Source organism: Coenobita brevimanus, chromosome 107, assembly GCF_032717465.1.
Source record: "Coenobita brevimanus isolate Jiangsu-jjx chromosome 107, ASM3271746v2, whole genome shotgun sequence".
Classification (NCBI taxonomy): domain Eukaryota; kingdom Metazoa; phylum Arthropoda; class Malacostraca; order Decapoda; family Coenobitidae; genus Coenobita; species Coenobita brevimanus.
In genome coordinates, this window is record NC_137060.1 from 24,583,096 (window position 1) to 24,603,136 (window position 20,041).

Here is a 20,041-nt window from a genome sequence, read left to right on the forward strand (position 1 = left end):
AATAGAAGAAGGGAAAGACAAGAGGAAGGAGTAGTTGCAAGGAGAGTGGAAAGGTTACAAGAGGATGAGAAAAAGGCAGAGTATAAGAGAGAAGTGGAGGAACGATTGGGCAAATATGAATTGGAGCAGATGGGAGACGTGGAAGGTGTGTGTAAGATATTTACAGAAGAAATATGTGCAGCATGTGATGTGGTGTGTGGAAGGAAGAGAAGACGGAGGGGGGTGCAAGGAACAGCGTGGTGGACTGAAGAGGTGAAACAGGCTGTGGCACAAAAGAAGAAAGCATACGATGAATGGATGAGAAATAGGGGCGTGGAAGAAGTTGAGAGGCAGAAGAGAGAGTTATATGTGGAAAGGAAGAGAGGTGAAAAGATTAGTAAGAGAGAGTAAGAAGAGAGTGGATGAGGAATTTGGAAGGAATTTGAGTGTAAAGTGGAGGGACTGTAAGAAAATGTTCTGGAGAGAAGTGAAAAGAGTAAGACAGGGTGGAAGTGAAGTTAGCAGGGGAGTGAAAGATAAACATGGTAGATTACTTGTGGAGAAGGGAGAAAAAGTGAGCAGATGGAGAGAACACTTTAAGGAATTGTTGAACGTAGAGGATGGAAGTAATGCGAGTATAAGTGGCTGGGGAATGGCTGGGAGAAGGAGGGAGGTGAGAAGACAGGTAGAAATCAGTAGGATAGAGGTTGTGGAAGCAATGAAGAAAGTTAAATCGGGAAAGCCCCAGGAATTGATGGAGTGTGTGGTGAGATGCTGAAGCATGGGGGAGAGATAGTAGTAGAATGGATGTGGAAGATGTGCAGATTGGCCTGGGAGGAAGGTAGAGTCCCGGAGGATTGGAAGTCAGGTATAATTATTCCCTTGTACAAAGGAAAAGGGGAAAAAGAAGTGTGTGGTAATCATAGGGGCATTTGTCTTCTTAGTATAATAGGAAAAGTGTATGGTAGGATACTTATAGACAGAGTTAGAGAAAGAACAGAGAAATTAGTTGGAGAAGAACAGGGAGGCTTTAGGAAGGGAAGAGGTTGTGTAGATCAGATATTCATTCTTAGATCTTTAGTGGAAAAGTTTCTAGAGAAGGGAAAGAAGTTGTATGCGGCTTTCATGGATTTGGAGAAAGCATATGACAGGGTGGATAGACAAGGATTGTGGAAAGTGTTAAGAATATATGGAGTAGATGGGAAGTTGTTGAATGCTGTGAAGAGTATGTATGATGGTGCTAAGGCTGCAGTGCGTGTGGATGGTGAACTAAGTGAATTTTTCTCTTTGAAAGTTGGTTTGAAACAGGGATGTGTCATGTCTCCATGGTTGTTCAATCTGTACATGGATGGGGTAATAAAAGAGGTACGAGGTAGGGTAGTGGATGTTGGAGTGGCCCTGGTGAGAGAGGATAGTGTTTGGAAACTCCCTGTACTGTTGTTTGCAGATGATACTGTGTTGTTGAGTGAAGATGAAGGGGAGCTGCAAGGCTTGGTGGATGAGTTTGAGAGAGTGTGTAAGAAACGGAACCTAAAGGTGAATGTAGGGAAGAGTAAAGTGATGGTCTTTGAGAGAGGTGAAGTCAGTGAATGTATAGGCGAGGTTGGATGGTGAGGAATTGGAAAATGTGAGTACGTTTAAGTATTTGGGTAGTGTGATGAGTAAGGATGGAGGTTTGGAGGGTGAAGTGCTTGAAAGGGTACAGCAGGGAAGAAAGGTTGCTGGTTCCTTGAAAGCAGTGATAAGAAACAGGGAAGTGAGCATGGAAGTAAAAGTTACTACATGACAGTATTGTGATACCAACTCTAACGTACGGAAGTGAAGCTTGGACGTTGTTGGAAGGACACAAGTCAAGAGTGAGAGCAGTGGAAATGAGTTATTTAAGAGGAGCTTGTGGAGTCACGTGGAGAGACAGGCTGACGAATGAGGATATAAAGGAGCGTTGTGGTGTTGATGTGAATGTGATAGGAAGCGTTGTGAGGAACACACTGAGGTGGTTTGGCCATGTGGAGAGGATGGAGGGTGAAAGACTGACGAAGAGAGTGTATGTGAGTGAGGTGGAGGGTGGAAGAGGGAGGGGGAGACCGAGGATGAGATGGAGGGATGGGGTGGAGAGGTATATGAGAGAGGGGGGTGTGAGTTGGGAGCAGGGTAGTGAAATGGCGGGGGACAGGGCGACTTGGAGGCGATTTGTTTGTGGCCACCCCAAACGGGATTGAGGCGTCTGGCAATAGATAGATAGATAGATAGTATTGGAAAAAAATTATTCCGTTATCTCGGGGCTTCCACTAAATTGATGCTTGTTAAATCAAGCTTCTACTGTGGTTAAAAAAAGAAAAAAAGGTTGGTGTTGAAGGTTGTAAAGCAACTAGTATGCATCAGGTGAAGTATAGTACAGTAAGACCTCACTATAACGGACTAATTGGGGCCCAAGCCAGTCCGAAAAATGCAAATTTCCGATAAAAACAACATCCAGACTTCCCCCTGCTAACCCGGACTTTTTCCAATATATCAGACATTAGTCCGGATTGCATGATCGGTTTTTAAACTGTTCTGACTTCCTTTGTGGTACTGTACTGTGTTATAACTTCACTGCATTAATTAAATGGTATAATATATATAATAAAACTGTACTGTACACATAAATATGTCTTATAGTTACCTTATTGTGGTGAACATACTTGAAGTGGTCGGGCCGTGCGGACTGCTTCTGGCTTTATCGGACTTTTTCCGATATAAAGGAATTTAGTCTGGGAGCTCCTTGAGTCCAATAAAAGCAAATTCTGGTTTATTGAAGTCCGTTATATCGAGGTTTTACTGTATTGCAGTGTATAGGGTTACATAGGAGTAGCACTGCAGTGCATTTCCAGTACAGTACACAGATAGAGCCAGGTGATGCTGCTGGTACAGTACACCCTTGATATAATAAGCTAATTAGTACCAGACCCTTGACGTTAAAGTTATAGCTGAACACCGTGCTGTTTGATAATTTCCTAGGCGATGTGGCTTCTACTGAACAAAGATTGTTAAATAGAGAGGGTTCTTCTGCCGTACAATCGTACACAACAACACAGCTAGGTCTGAATGGCTCTTTTTCTCAATAAATGTACGTAACATGTGTTTATTCTTAGCTTGCACTGCAAATAAAGACTGCAAGTAGGTCTTGGATGAATATACGTTTGTTCATCACGTCATGTTGGTCAGTGTTTCCCTCGTGTCCAGTCTTCTTCCAAACGTAATTTATTTAATGAACATAACGTTTGGCCAGTTCAAGGTGGTCGTTGAAACTGAAATTTGTTAAAAGAGAGTTTGGTATATAGAGGTTGTACTGTATCATATTTGACAGGTGTTCTGTATAGCCTTGTGATCTTATGTTGAGGGAAACCCTGAGACTGTATTGCAGGTAAACCCAGATTTACAATACCCCTAGATGCGATACCCTGCAGTAGTGATGGAGGTTCAAATACCACCATACCCCCGGTTTTGCGGTAGGTTTTTATTTATTTATTTTTTTTTGCCGATTTTGATGAAATTCTAGACCAAAATTTTGCTTATGTTGATTTATAAACTGTTTTTAGACTTAGATTAATGTCCCTGGGGGTAGGGGGGTTTGTCAAGAATACTCCCCCAGTATCCCTGCTTGTCGTAAAAGGCGACTAAAAGGGTTGGCGGAGGGTTAGTGCCCCTCCCCGGAAAACAACTAACTAAAAAAACAAACAATAAGCCTCGGACAAGGACTGACCAAACGTTGACGACCAAGGACCGGACAAAGGACATTGCAATTGGAACGTGGAATGTAAGGGGAGCAAATGATGAGGTGAAAGAGAGAGAGATTGTCCAGGTGCTTGAGGATGCGAAAGTGGATGTATGTGGAATAACTGAAACAAAATGGAGAGGAGAAAGTGTGAGAGAATGGGAGTATGGATGGGGTATATGTGCAGGAGTAGGTGAGAATGAGAGGGCAAAGGAAGGAGTATGTATAGTTGTGAGTAAAAGATGGAAGAGGAGCATAAGACAGTATGGATCAGTTGGATCAAGGATTGTGTGGGTAAAGTTGAAAGTTGGAATACAAATGTGGGCGAGTGTGTGTGTGTGTGTATGTGCCAACGCAAGATTGTGCTAGAAGGGTGAGAGAAGTGTTCTGGACAAATGTAGAAGTGTGCATGGAAAAGTTTGGGAAGAATGATAGAGTGTTTTTGATTGGTGATATGAATGGTAAAGTTGGGAATGTGAAGGTGGATGGAATAGTTGGTGAGTGGGGTGTGCCTGCTGAGATAGATGAGAATGGGAGTGCATTAGTGGACATTTGTGCTGGGAGGGGGTTGGTGATAGCCAATACCCTCTTCAGGCATAAAATGATCCACAGGTATACATGGCGAGTGATGAGAAGGGTGGGTGGTGAATTGAGTGAAAGGAAGGCAATGATTGATTATGTGTGTGTGGATGAAAGGATGCGAAGATGTATATTGGATGCAAGAGTTTATACAGGTTGGGGGAGTGGACTTTCTGACCACTACTTGGTGGTGGCCAGAGTTAAAGTTCAAGTAAGATGGAGGAATAGAAGAAGGGAAGGACGAGAGGAAGGAGTAGTTGCAAGGAGAGTGGAAAGGTTACAAGAGGATGAGAAAAAGGCAGAGTATAAGAGAGAAGTGGAGGAACGATTGGGCAAATATGAGTTGGAGCAGATGGGGGACGTGGAAGGTGTGTGTAGAATATTTACAGAAGAAATATGTGCAGCATGTGATGTGGTGTGTGGAAGGAAGAGAAGACGGAGGGGGGTGCAAGGAACAGCGTGGTGGACTGAAGAGGTGAAACGGGCTGTGACACAAAAGAAGAAAGCATACAATGAATGGATGAGAAATAGGGGCGTGGAAGAAGTTGAGAGGCGGAAGAGAGAGTTATATGTAGAAAGAAAGAAAGAGAGGTGAAAAGATTAGTAAGAGAGAGTAAGAAGAGAGTGGATGAGGAATTTGGAAGGAATTTGAGTGTAAAGTGGAGGGATTGTAAGAAAATGTTCTGGAAAGAGGTGAAAAGAGTAAGACAGGGTGGAAGTGAAGTTAGCAGGGGAGTGAAAGATAAAAATGGTAGATTACTAGTGGAGAAGGGAGAAAAAGTGAGCAGATGGAGAGAACACTTTAAGGAATTGTTGAACGTGGAGGATGGAAGTAATGCGAGTATAAGTGGCTGGGGAATGGCTGGAAGAAGGAGGGAGGTGAGAAGACAGGAAGAAATCAGTAGGATAGAAGTTGTGGAAGCAATGAAGAAAGTTAACTCAGGGAAAGCCCCAGGAATTGATGGAGTGTGTGGTGAAATGCTGAAGCATGGGGGAGAGATAGTAGTAGAATGGATGTGGAAGATGTGCAGATTGGCCTGGGAGGAAGGTAGAGTCCCGGAGGATTGGAAGTCAGGTATAATTATTCCCTTGTACAAAGGAAAAGGGGAAAAAGAAGTGTATGGTAATCATAGGGGCATTTGTCTTCTTAGTATAATAGGAAAAGTATATGGTAGGATACTTATTGACAGAGTTAGAGAAAGAACAGAGAAATTAGTTGGAGAAGAACAGGGAGGCTTTAGGAAGGGAAGAGGTTGTGTAGATCAGATATTCATTCTCAGATCTTTAGTGGAAAAGTTTCTAGAGAAGGGAAAGAAGTTGTATGCGGCTTTCATGGATTTGGAGAAAGCATATGACAGGGTGGATAGACTAGGATTGTGGAAAGTGTTAAGAATATATGGAATAGATGGGAAGTTGTTGAATGCTGTGAAGAGTATGTACGATGGTGCAAAGGCTGCAGTGCGTGTGGATGGTGAACTAAGTGAATTTTTCTCTTTGAAAGTTGGGTTGAAACAGGGATGTGTCATGTCTCCATGGCTGTTCAATCTGTACATGGATGGGGTAATAAAAGAGGTACAAGGTAGGGTAGTGGATGTTGGAGTGGCCCTGGTGAGAGAGGATAGTGTTTGGAAACTCCCTGTACTGTTGTTTGCAGATGATACCATGTTGTTGAGTGAAGACGAAGGGGAGCTGCAAGGCTTGGTGGATGAGTTTGAGAGAGTGTGTAAGAAACGGAATCTAAAGGTGAATGTAGGGAAGAGTAAAGTGATGGTCTTTGAGAGAGGTGAAGTCAGTGAATGTACAGCGAGGTTGGATGGTGAGGAATTGGAAAATGTGAGTATGTTTAAGTACTTGGGTAGTGTGATGAGTAAGGATGGAGGTTTGGAGGGTGAAGTGCTTGAAAGGGTACAGCAGGGAAGAAAGGTTGCTGGTTCTTTGAAAGCAGTAATAAGAAACAGGGAAGTGAGCATGGAAGTGAAAAAGTTACTACATGACAGTATTGTAATACCAACTCTAACGTACGGAAGTGAAGCTTGGACGTTGTTGGAAGGACACAAGTCAAGAGTGAGAGCCGTGGAAATGAGTTATTTAAGAGGAGCCTGTATAGTCACATGGAGAGACAGGCTGACGAATGAGGATATAAAGGAGCGTTGTGGTGTTGATGTGGATGTGATAGGAAGCGTTATGAGGAACACACTGAGGTGGTTTGGCCATGTGGAGAGGATGGAGGGTGAAAGACTGACGAAGAGAGTGTATGTGAGTGAGGTGGAGGGGGAAAGAGGGAGGGGGAGGCCGAGGATGAGATGGAGAGGTATATGAGAGAGGGGGGTGTGAGTTGGGAGCAGGGGAGTGAAATGGCGGGGGACAGGGTGACTTGGAGGCGATTTGTTTGTGGCCACCCCAAACGGGATTGAGGAGTCTGGCAATAGATAGATAGATTAATGTTTTAGTCATAGGTGGAATGAACACTGTCATTTGGGGTACAGATTCTTGCCCATAAAACAAGGTACAAGACAGTGTGGACAACTAGGCGACTCAACAAAGAATATTTCGTGTTTGACCATTAATCTGTCATCCGACCTCTCGTGGAATACCTAGTAATAATTTTAGATAAGTATTAATAATTTTGAAAACCTTAGAGAATATATTTCATGCATTGATGAAAACTGTGACGTTGATAAATCATGTGTTGATATTCGAGCTGTTCAAGGAAAAACTCTTTGAAAATGCCAAAGAATTTCTAAATAAGTGGTGGAAAATAAGAGAGACTTAGCATCTTTTACAGTTGTTCGGTCATTCAGATTGGCTTTAAACTTTTTTTTTTTTTTTTTTTTACTCATTTGGGTGGGTTTAGGGCTTGGTTGGGGGGGAAACCCAAGGCTCAAAAATGTATCCCTATGCTTTCCATGTTAAGTCAACCCGGAGATACGATACCCTGCCAAGGTTTTTTTTTTTTTTAAACCAATTGCATCATTAAACCGGGGTATCCCTGTACAGAGCAGCTGTGAGAGACTTGTTAACTGGATTATAAAAAAGGACAATAGTATCATGATGCAGCCTAGACTGCAGAATTCCAGAATCTCACTCTCTCCTAGAGTGTACAGGCTGTGAGACTGGTGGATATTGTGAAGTCAGTTAAGTTAATTCTTTTAGGTCTATTTTGTTCTACGCAGAATTGCAGCAATACTGTCAGTAAAAGTTGCCTCAAAACATTCATAGTATTTTACAAATGCAAGTCCATGATTCTTTAGTCACTGTACTTAATACAGTAGACTTCCATATTCTTGAGGGTACCATGCATAGATACAAGATTTAATACTTAAAGGAAAATAGGATTGTGGCATGTCCAGTGTGATCATTTGTTTACAGGTCAACACTGCAGACCTGTGTACAGTACAGAGTACTAATTACAGCCCCATTATTGAGATGCATGAAGGTATTAGTGCATCAGTCACAGCTGTGTGCGTGGTTTCTGAACCTTGTCTTCGTTTTCCATTGTAGATGTACAGTGATGTATTGTACTAGTTGTTAAGTCTGTATGAAAGTACGTCATGTCATAGTGATTGACACCCATAGCAGTACAGAACCAGCAGAATTTTAGGATAATTTGAATATTGCTTCTTGGATCCAATTTATGATTATTTATGGAATTGTTTACACATGATTTGAGTGCTGAAATCAAGGAACAGTTTAGTCTTAAAGTATTACCACATTCCCACTAAACTGAATAAAAATGAACCAAAAATAGGGGGGGGAAATCAGGTAATGAAAGGCTTGTCAGAATATTTAGTGAAATGGACAATACATCCATTAATTAGCCATCCAGCCTTTTCAATTTTGCAGTCTCAACCCAAAGGGTTGTTTAAAAATTAGTTGTGCTTAAAGTGATGGGCTCAGATTCACAGATATAGGGGACCTACTGTTATAGTTTTATATTGGAATGTTTAAGGTGGTATTATATAAACTTTCGCTTCCCATGGAGGAGTTTTGTAAAGTGCTTGGCCAGTCTCCATGGTTGTTTTGCATCCCACATAATGCATTGGGGACTTAGCTGCTGTGACAGTGTGAGAAGAGGACAGTTTACATGTTATGCTGAAATTATATTGTTAGCAACCAATAGATTGATTTCATTTGGGGCCTACTTGTAATGTGCTTTCATACTTCAGGGCTCTTGCTAACTTCTGATGGTTGTGAGCCATTTGGCTCCTAAGGTTTCAGATTTACAAGCAAAATAAATTTTTAGTAGCCAAACTGACTGTGAGCTGAAATATTTTATGAGCAATAAGTATAATTAATTATTTACACATTGTGATCATCAGAATCATATAATGGGGTTTGTTGCTTGTGTATTGTTGATTATTAATTGTGGCCACAGGGTATATAACGTGTAACTAGAACTTGAAGAAATAATTAAATAACAAAACTTCTTCTATTGCACAATGAAAATAAAAACTTCATTTTATCTAGAATAAAATAATGAACTACTGGCTAATACTACGCTCGGCAACATTCGTCAGTCTGTTTTTAAACATTTGCAGTGGCGACAAGGCAAGACTTAATTGATCACAATGTACTTTTTTTGTTCGTTTAAGTGAGATTTGTTTTATAGTTTACTGGGTTTTGAAGTGGATGTATTTTCTCTCGCCAAAAGGCGACTTGCATGTAAAATTTGCTCGTCGATGGGAAAAAATACTCACATTTGCGAGCTGTGGCTTGCCAAACAAGAGCCCTGTACTTAAGCTGAAAATTTGTACAATATTGTACTCACTGGTGAGCTTAATTGCAAATTAATGAATTGTCACCAGTCTTGATGGACCCAAATAGTATAACATCATTAGCAGTTTCACTGTTTTGCTTTTATAATGTTAGAGAATTAGGAAAGTAAAAAAAATGGAATTTATAATGTAAGATACAGTAGTAACTGCACTGCAGTTCTTGGTTGTGTGTAGTAGCAGATTGGACTAGTTGTTGTACTGGGGAAGTGAATTAGTGTACTAGAGAGGAAATTTGTATGGATGAAAGTATGGTGGTGAAGCAACATTTATAGTTATCTTTTTGTATTTTTGGTAGTAATGATGCTAAGGCATGTTACACATATCCTTGGCTGTTCAGGGTGTGCAAAATGGTATTTGGGTGTTACTTTTAATTTGTCACATTTTTTGTCAATTTTTGGTAGCCAGTGTTTGCATGGTGAAAGTGGTCTTGTTTATTCATATGTCTAAAACCTATTATGAAACTACATTTGTTACAGGGAATCCATGTGTCCTGAGCTGGATGTAATAACTGGTTGATCAGTACTCATTTCCTCTTGGAATGTGTAAATGTACAGTGCTGTAATATAAGTTGTAACAATGTAACAGATGGCAAAATGTCTTAGAATGCAGCAGTACCTACGTTGGTTTTGTCCACACGGTTTATTTATCTACTGAACCAAGATTCTGCTCACACTGTACTTCACCCCTTGGCTGAAGTTGAAGTTGAAGGCAGGCTTTCGCACTGGATGACAATATGTCTCTAGTGGTTGGAAGCTTTTCTTGACTGTAGAAGTAAGTCAACATTAGTCCCTTATGCAGTTTCACACTGCCATCCTAAGACTGGACACCAGGTGTTATTTGATGGGAACTCTTACCTATCCTTTGAACGATTATTAGACTGACATAAAAGTGCATACTTAGTAGGTTGTATCATGTTCATAACAGGTTTATTGGTTGGTAAAGCGTATCCTTGGTTGATGATTTGAGAGCCTTAACGTCCGAAGTAAAGCAGTCAGTCAACCAGTGTGCTTCTTGAGTTTTGTCTTTGGTTGGTCTATTCTGTTTAGGGTTAGTGTAGCTGTTGTAAATGCAGGTACCTTAGTGTTAGTTATGGGGTTTGGCATTGTTAGTTGACATAGTTGTCATAACTGATTTAACGAGTCGGATGTACTTGTTCATTGGAACAAGCGTTGTGTGCATATTTTTGATGGGTTATGAAACTGAATTATAGTTTGAAACACATTGAGTCACACATATCATCAAATGTCAGACTTTAGGTTGTAAAGAATATCAGAATGTCAGGCTTTGGATTTTTTGTTTTTTTTTTTTTTTTTTTTTTTTTTTTTAATACACATACTGAATTCACCATTCAATGAAAAGCAGTTTCTTAAGAAATGATACTGATCTGACCTGCATTACAACCTGCACATCATTGTCTTTTAATTGACATCATGATGTTCAAAATAAGCTTTTAATGGAACTTGATATCATACATGGAACCCTCCATTATTCAGCAACTCAGATTGTTTGGTAACTGTACTCTGCCCATCTCACCCAGACCACATTTAACTGAAAAACTATCGCCAGATGCCTTAATCCTGTATGGGTTTGCCACAAACAGGTTGCCTTCATGTTGCCCTGTCCTTACCATTTAGCTCTCCTCCCTCCAACTCTCACCTTCCTCTCATGTATTCCTTCACTTCATCCCTCTAGAGTCATGCGCTGCTTAACATCCAATTGCACAACGTCCATTCATTTTAACGTCCGGGGACCCATAAGAATATAATAGAAATTTTAAAAATCCGTCCGAAGAATGGGACGTAGTGAGTGTATGCAGGTGCAAAGCAGTGTTGGTGCGTGACGGCCAGCCAGCATCCCAAAATAAAGCGAGTACACTGCCGGCCATTCCATTTGCAGTACATGTATAACTTATACAGATACACTGTAATACTGTTCATCTGTCTTAACACTTTCACAGTCCAACACCCCTGCAGCAGCAGTACCTTCCAGTCCCCCCCTCTCCCCCCTCCACTTTCCCTCCCTCCTCTGCTGTGCACTTGAGTTTTTTTCTTTTCGGATCATTTTTTTCACCCCGAAATAGAGTATTTGGGTTAGCAGATTTGTTTTTATACTGTTAGAAAGCTGAGACTTTGTAGAATTAGGTGAAAGAAAAGCGGTATTGCATAAAGTAAAATTGTTATGACAGTTTAAGTTGAAAGACACACAATGTTTATACTGTACCACTTTTTTCCTAACCGTTTTTTTGGTCACATTTTCGAATTTTCCAATTAATTAAAATAGTACCACTAAACTGGAAATTTAGTCAGGCTAATATCAGACCAAATTTCAGGACACTGAACGCAATTCCTGGTTTATGGTGAATATTTCTTTGTTTGAATGCGGATCTGTGTCCAAAGGCCACAAAAGTGTTAATGTTTTTCCCTTTCCTTTTTTTTTTTTTTTTTTCCCTAATTTAAAAGCAATAAAAAATATACCAAAAAGCATTAAAAAGTTTCCTAACAAGTAGTTAGTGTGTGTGTGTGTTTGTTGTGTGAGGACATTGACTTTTAGTCATGATGCATGATCAGCCCCAGCCACCCAGATAGTGGCACATCTTCACATATGCCCAGAAGTACGAGATAGTAAGGAGTTACAGCAGGAGAAGAGGCAGGCGGAAGTTATGCCCAGATGTATGAGATAGTAAAGGACTTAGAACAGGGAAAGAGGCAGGTAAATGACAAAAAAGCATGGCATGAATGAAAACACCATTAGAACGATTTGGAAGTACCGACAGAAGATAAAGAAGATCGTGTGTGGGAACCTTGGTGATGCGAATCTGGCAACAGTGAAAGTTCGCAATAGTGTCCTGAAGCTGACTGAGAAGCTCATAGGGTGTTATGTGAAGCATGAAAGAACAAAGAGCCATATGTTCAGTCAATCCAAAATGTGTTGGGAAGTGTGAAATCGAACGAAGAATGTGAAACTGAAAGCCAACTTACAAGGACACATGGATGATAGTTTTTTTTTTTATCTAAAATTGCAAAACCCATTAATTTTCATCTAAGCATATGGCGTAACATCCCTACCAAAGGCTGCATAATATGAGGGAACGCGGAACTTTATGACAACAACATTGGGGGTTGGGGTCGGAGGAGAGTACTAGGGAGCTATAAAACAACAACACAAGGGTACCCAGACCAACTTTTGTTTTTGTTAATGCAGTTTCTTATACCATTGATGAACTTAATTACAATACAGTAGTTATACAGTAACTTATTCAGTGTTTTACCTGTTAGTGGGTATAAGTAGGAGGTAATTGAGGCCTCTAATAACATAGTGTACTGAACGCCACATGTTGAAAACGGAGAAAAACGCAGTTAAAGTTGTGTAACTTTCAAAATGCCATAACTTTGGAACTAGTGATTTTTTTTTTTTTTTTTTTTTTTTTTTTTTTAGCTTGAAGTTTGTACTTTCATGTCATGCTAATCTTGGTAGAAGAGAAATTAGTAGCATTCTGAAAGGTACAACAATAGCTGCATTTTTCTCTAGTGTGGTTATTGAGAGACAAAACGTACTCTCGGTAAGCATTTTTAATAATCAAACCAACCAAAGATATTAATGGGAAATGTTTACAAAAGCAAAAGCCCAGTGTTCCTGAGCATTTTACTAGTGTTTTGTGCCCACTTCTCTGGCCTCCTCGTTCCTTTTCTGTTATGAGGAGGACCAGCAGCTTTTTGCTCACTACTAGAGTCACTCATGTTCTCGAGACAGTGAGAAAAAACACTAAGACAGCTCTGAAAATAGCCAGTTAATCCAGGCAGTGTTCTAGGCCGGATGATTAACAAAAAACTGCGTCCTGTCGTGACAGATTTCCAGATCACAGTTGCCAATGTCTTGCTGAGCTCTCTGCCTTTCCCATTTTCTGTACATTATGGCTAACTTACCCTTAAAATCATGCAATTTTTTGCTAAAATATTCCATTATGTTAGAATAATGGTACAATAATTAATAATGGCATAAAAAAAATGCATGACTGTGAGCGTTAAGAAATGGTAGTATCTGGTAACTCCAGACAACATGTTGCTGGGAGGCACTTGGTACATTCTTTGACCAGCATGAAGGCTTGTCGATGCACTGAGGTGAAGCGGGCAGTGAAACCATGTTACAGAAGGGGAATTTGGACCCTAATGCAAAGTTGCTTTCTGTACCTCGTGGTTGCTTTCCAGATCAGAGAGGGTTTGGGCTACATCATGGTATACTTAACTCGGTTCTTGCAGTGGCGCATGGTACACTATGTTATTAGGGGCCTCAATTAGTATGGGTTAGGATGGTAAGAGGGGGTAAAAGTGAGAGATGTGGAAAGTTGCCTGAAAACATTGTACCATTATACTGTACATGTAAACATATTGCTTTAGTGATGCGGGTGTGAGTAGCACGGTCCTTGTCCAGTCCTTGTTGTCCGTGTTACTCGAGGATTGAGTGTATACAGTGCACAAGTTAAGGTGGTCACATAACATCCAGGTCATTGAATGTCCTATTTTTCAGAATGTATCATGGATGCTATGTGGCACATGACTATATCATCCTGTATTCCTCTCCATCTCACTCCCATACACTCATCTAATCACTCTCTCCTCCATCTTCTCCACATGACCATGGCCAAACCATCTGGTGTGGATATGATAGCAAGCGCTGGGAGAAATACATTGAGGTGGTTTGGCCATGTGGAGAGGATGGAGAGTGAGTGACTTACGAGGAGAGGGTATGTGAGGGAGGGGGAGGCCGAGGATGAGACGGAAGGTTGGAGTGGAGAGGTATAGGCCTATGAGGGAGGTGGGTGTGGGCTGGGGGGGGGGAGATGGCCGCAAAATGGCAGGGGACAGGGTGACATGAGGTGATTTGTTTGTGGCCACCCCTTACTGGATTGAGGCATATGGCAAAAGGTAGATAGATTATAAGAAATCTGTATATCATCACTATCAATTTACCTAGGCTGCTTCCCCCAGAAATGATAATTATAATGAATAGGGCCACACAGTGTGTAGCTTCAACTACATTGGCTGAAATCTCTCTCTCTCTCTCTCTCTCAGCCTTGTGAAAGAGCTAAGGTTATGTGGGTTGCTTCTTCATAAACACAGGTGTTTTGGAATCACACACTTGACATTTACTTGCCTGGTAATTGGAATGAACGAGGTTTAGCTTATTAGGTTTGTAATGACAACCTGAACTTTTATATTACAGACAGAACATTCAAGATGGATAAAAACAACCTACACAGCAATGATGAACTACAGTATATACCAGTTGATTTCTCCCATCAGTAGAGGCTTAATTATTGTACAGTTTTGTAGATGTTCATTGTGTAAACTACTTGATTGAAGACAGTATTGACAATACAGCTTAATATTAGATAAATTGTCAATGATTTGCTTTAAAGTCATGGTAGTTCATTAAATAATGTACTCCTTCCCCGATGCTTGTTAGCTTTGTGTAAAACATTCCAACGTAATGTGCATTAATGATTTAGTAAAGTACACTTGGCTTTTGGTGTGCACAAGGGTACAGTTTGTAGAATCCACTGCACTCCCCTAATTCATATACAGTACAGTTGCTTCACTATTGAATTACAAACTTGTTTGAGAAAAGAGTATTTTTTCAGTGACATTTACAAAGTATGGGACTATATTTTAAACCTGTACAGTACTTAAATGGCAGGGGTGTTGATGATCCAGCTTACCCAAAGCAATGGTATTTCAGTTTTTACCATTGTTCATAATGTTACCAGTGATTGATATTTGGTCACAGATATTGGTGGTTATTGGTGTCTGAATGTTTGGAGTTGTGAACCAACTCTATTCCATTTAAGTTAATAGGATGGCAGCTGTTTACTGAATAGGGATTGATAACATGCAGGGAAATGGTTGGGATGATCAGGCTCCTGGAATTTAACCACAAAGACTTTGCCTCTTAGACAAATTTGAAACTTCCTACCAGTATTTGATGCCCCGTAGAAGCAGTAGTGCGGTTTGCAGAGGAAGTTTTCACATGTGTCTTGGTTCTCTGAGTTCTGTAGGATATTCTTTTATGTGTAGTCTCGGACTTTATGACGTACTGCATCCCTGATGTTATCCCCTACACTTTTACTTGATATAAATTTGTGGTTTATTGTTAATGTCAGTTACATGCTGGAAAAGTGTTGACATGTGAAAGATAATTGCGTGCTTCCCATTGCCTAATCTGTTGATCACATACCTGTATAAATATTGTGGTCTACTTATTTGTACTGTAAAGGGTAAGTAGTTTGTTACTAACATGTAATTTTTCATGTTATTAAAAAAAAAAAATTGTCAAAGCTGGCATAAAAAGATAATTAACAGCCTCAGTTGCCTTGTGTATCTTGAGTACTGATGTTTTTTATAGAATGGGCTCTAGGTAAGTGAGATTAGTATTTACTTGTGCTGCCCAAATTATCATTTGCATTAAGCATACACACAGATGGATACTGTAAATAGATTCTGGAACCTGCGTACACCAGGGGCCAAGTATACTACGCATTAACGTTCTTTGAAAGTTATGTAAATGAAGGTTAGGAATGCCCAGTTGATAGAGGTGTCAGGCAGCCAGAAATTGTTAGGATTCAGTTATTTGAAGGATTTACCTGGATGATTGTGTTTTTGTATGAAATCCAGATTACTGTACAATACTTGCAAGTTTATAATGCAAACTAAGGAAGTGATCTGGGAATGACTGCACCTAAGTTGAACCCGAGAGTGGGTTAATGAGCTTTGCAAGAGGAGTACGGTACCCGAGAAATGAAAATACTGCAAGGTAATGTAAGAGTACGTAACTAATGACTCCTTAGTATAGTAGCACTGTATAGTAAAACACATAATATGGTTTGCCTTTGGAAAGTATAGTAGTTAGCTTAGGGAATAAAACTGTGTGGGAATTGGGGAATATATTTTATTTGCAACTTGATTTTCTTGCCTGTTCTAGTTTTGTTTTGAGTTTGGATTGTACCATAGCAAGCCCGGGAAGTCAAGGGTGGACTGCCTTGTTTCTGGCTGTTGAATTTCTTTTCTATGCATCTCTGAATGTCTTGAAACTGCCCAAGTTTACCGGGAAGTTGAAAGAATAACGTAAACACAGACTTCAAATTGGGCCAAGCATATTTGCAAGCATCTGTGTGTGTGTCTATGGCCCCCACAGTGGTAACGTAATGCAAAAAGAGGTAAATTAACGACCAGAGGTAACGTAATGAAGAAGGTAAACACACTTCATAGGGATGGTTCTGAACTCGCCCCCTTCCCCCCAAGACTAACCGAGCCTCCTTTATCCCCCTAGGTGGCTGATCCTACGGGAAGAATGTTGCCCACTAGTAGTTCGGCGCATCGACACCAGGGTATTTATCTAATTTACCTTATGGTCCAAACTTCACACAACACACGTGGTCTTACTTTAATAGAATGGTCAGCTTTACCAAAAAAAACAAACAAACAAAACAAAAAAAGAAGATCACCTGAGTGGTTCTACTTGCTGTTGTGTGGTACAGTAGCAGCCCAAAATGTTAACCTAATTTTTTAAAACAACTTTTCCCCCCTAACTTTTTTGTTGTTCTCTGTTGCCCAGATGGTTTGATTGCCTTTTCAGAGAATATTTAATGTATATAGAGAAGACTGGGCAGTAGACTTATTGCTCATTTCTCGTGATGGAGTTGGTTCATGGTTTTGCATTGCTGCCACCTGTTAAGGTAAAGTACATCTTCACGATTAAAGCATCCTCCCGCCCCCTGTATCTCCCAGACCCTCACTAATAAACTTCTCTGTTTCAGGAAACTATTTGTTGGTGGTCTCAGCTGGGAAACAACAGAAAGTAAGTTGTTATTATTTTTATTACACTTTTTATTATTCATCTGGACCTCCTTTTCCACCCTAGAGAAAGGTGGGAAGTAGCAACATCTAGACAGTCAAAGTTTGCCCAGTTCTTTGGGCTACGCTTCCATTCGCTTATCATTCAAGCCTGCGAAATCCAGGCTCCATCAGATAGACCAAAAAACAATTTCAAACATTCTGTAGCTTCACATATACCAATTTGATAGAACCAGACCAAATGGTGTCACGTTAAAAGGGGTACCAAATCCCTGGTCATGCACTTCTCCGCACAGAATTCATCCAGCCATCTCAGTCTCTTGTCAGTCCCCCAGCCTTACCAACTTTCATACATCTCTTTCTCACACTTATCCACCATATCCCTCCACTTTCTTCTTGGGCTACCTCGCCTCCCGCAACCTCAGATTTGCTCAGATATACCTTTTTGACCACTCTGTTATCCATTCTCCGCAAGACCAAACCATCTCAGTAAACTCTCTTCGATTCTGATGTCCACAGACTTCCTCACTCTGCATCTTTCACGAATCACAGTATTCCATATCCTGTCCACTTTTTGTACTTCACATACATTCCCCAGCAGTCCCACCTGCACTGCTGTTACTCTTGACTTTTCATTTTCATGCCACATCATAGTCTCACATCTGTGTGTTAAAGTTGGCACTAACACTCCTTCATGTAAGTCTCGTGCAGCTGCAACACTCAAGCCTGTTTCTTAACAAGATCATAGCACCAACTACAGGTGTACTTCCTTCCTTGTGTCACTATATATTTTACTTCTTTTGGACATTTTCCTCCCTTTTTTATCACTGTACCCAGGTATTTGAACTCTCACAAATTCCAGTCTCTCTCCATTCACAGTAACATCACACTAGGAGTAACCTTCTCTCTAAGTAAGCATCACTTGGCTCTTTTCTACATTTAGTTACAAGGCACGATGCTGACAGACATCTACAAAACTCTGGACAAGTCTAGCTCTTGTCTGGTATTTGCAGGTAGCACTGCATCATCAGGATATAACAAATTTGAGATATTCCATCCTTCACCATGTATTACCAATACCATCCCTCTGTCCATTACTCATGTTTTTACTTCTCTCATTAGCCCATCTGTATATACATTGAATAACCATGGGAACATTACGTAACCTCGTCGCATGCCCACATTGATCGTGAACTATTCACTTAGATGCCTGTTTACTCTTACACATGCCTCACTACCATCATAAAAACTCATGATGGCACGTAGCAGCTCTCCATCTACACTGTACATGCGCAAAACCTTCCACTGTCCTTCTCTGTCTAGTTTATCATACGCTTTTTCTAGATCCATAAGTGCCATAAACTCCTTACAGTCTCTCTCACAAGCCTTCTCCACTGTCTGTCTCTGCAGATATTTGATCCACACATCCTCTGCCATTCCTAAAGCCACCCTGTTCATCACTCACCAGGACTTCTGATATCTCACTTGCTTTCTTTATAATAATTCATCCATATGCCTTCCCTACAACACTCAGTACACTTATGCCACAATAATTCTTTCACACATTCCGCTCACCTTTATTTTTTGTACAGGGGCACAGTCGCAGCCTTTTTCCACTCTGCTGGCTCAGTTTCATTCATCCATGCCTTCTTTCATACCTCCAACAAGCACTTCATTCCGCTCTCTCCACTACACTTAATCAACCCCAGCTCCTCTTCCATTTTTCAGCCGCTTCACAGCGTTCTTCACCTCTGCAAGTGTCGCTTTTCCGGGCACGCATTCCTTCTCTGCACAACCCCAAAACCAATCATGTTAACAGTCACTTTGCTCTCTCCATTCCCATTCATCAGACTTTGAAAATATTCTTTCCATATTGTCCTTGCTTTATCCCCATGGGTTAATCTACCTGCATCCTTCACACTCACATTTCTTTCCGCTGTCACTTCTACATTTCTGCACCTGTTTCCAGAGTAACTTCCTATTTTCATAGTAATTTGCATCCATTGTTCTTCCTAGATCATCATTTACCTTCTTATTTTTCCTCTTCACTAGTTTGTGCTTCTTGCTCTCTCTATACAGTAAAACCTCGATATAAAGGACTCTAATAGACCGGAATTCGCTTTTATCGGAACTGAAGAGCTACTGGACTAAATTTTAATATATTGGAAAAAGTCTGATAAAGCCAGAAGCAGTCTGGACTGCCTGACTACTTCAGCTATGTTCACCACAAGGTAAATAAAAGACATGTTTATCGGGATACAGGACAGTATTATTATGTATTGTATATTATGCCATTTGATTATGGTAGTTAATGTATAATACAGTACAGTACTGTAATGGTAGTGAAAACATTTTAAAAACCATTGGTGAGGTCTGTACAAATGTCTGATACATTGGAAAAAATCGGTGTTAGGAGGGGGAAGTCCGAATGTCGCTTTTATTGGAATTTTGCTTTTTTCAGAATGGTTTAGGGCCCAGTTAGTCTGTTATACTGAGGTTCTACTTTATTTTTTTATTATTATTATTATTATTATTATAATGGGAAAGGAGGTCTGGATGATGATGATGGTTATTATTATTATTATTATTATTATTAGTTGGAGACGAACTGTGAGGTTTTAGGAAGGGAAGAGGGTGTGTAGGCAAGATAATCATTCTTAGGTCTTTAGTGGAAAAGTTTTTAGAGAAAGGAAAGTTGTATGTGGCCTTCATGGATTTAGAGAAAGCCTATGACAGGGTGGATAGGCAAAGAATGTGGAAAGTATTAAAGTATATATGGAGTAAATGGGAAGCTGTTGATTGCCCTGAAGCGTTTGTATGAGGGGGCTAGGGCTGCAGTGCCTGTGGATAGTGAACTGAGTGCATTTTTCTGTTTGAATGTTGAATTGAAACAGGAATGTGTCATGTCTCCATAGTAGTTCAATCTGTATATGGATGGGGTTATAAAAGAGGTACAAAGTAGGACACTGGATGGTGGAGGAACCCTAATGAGAGAGGGCAGTATTTGGAAACTTCCTGTACTGATGTTTGCAGATGATACTTTATTGTTAAGTGAAGACAAAGGGGGACTGCAAGGCTTGGTGAATGAGTTTGGGAGTGTATGTAAG

The 20,041-nt window shown here is 40.4% G+C and overlaps 1 protein-coding gene across 2 annotated transcripts in view; it reads left to right on the top strand.

Annotated features, from left to right (window-relative positions):
- Positions 1-20,041, top strand: part of LOC145416670 (RNA-binding protein squid-like) — a 39,632-nt gene that overhangs the window by 7,217 nt on the left and 12,374 nt on the right. For both annotated transcript variants that reach the window (XM_080285607.1, XM_080285606.1), the window contains exon 2: positions 16,898-16,938. In XM_080285607.1, coding sequence (XP_080141733.1) covers positions 16,898-16,938 — 41 coding nt within the window. The remainder of the gene's footprint in view (positions 1-16,897; positions 16,939-20,041) is intronic.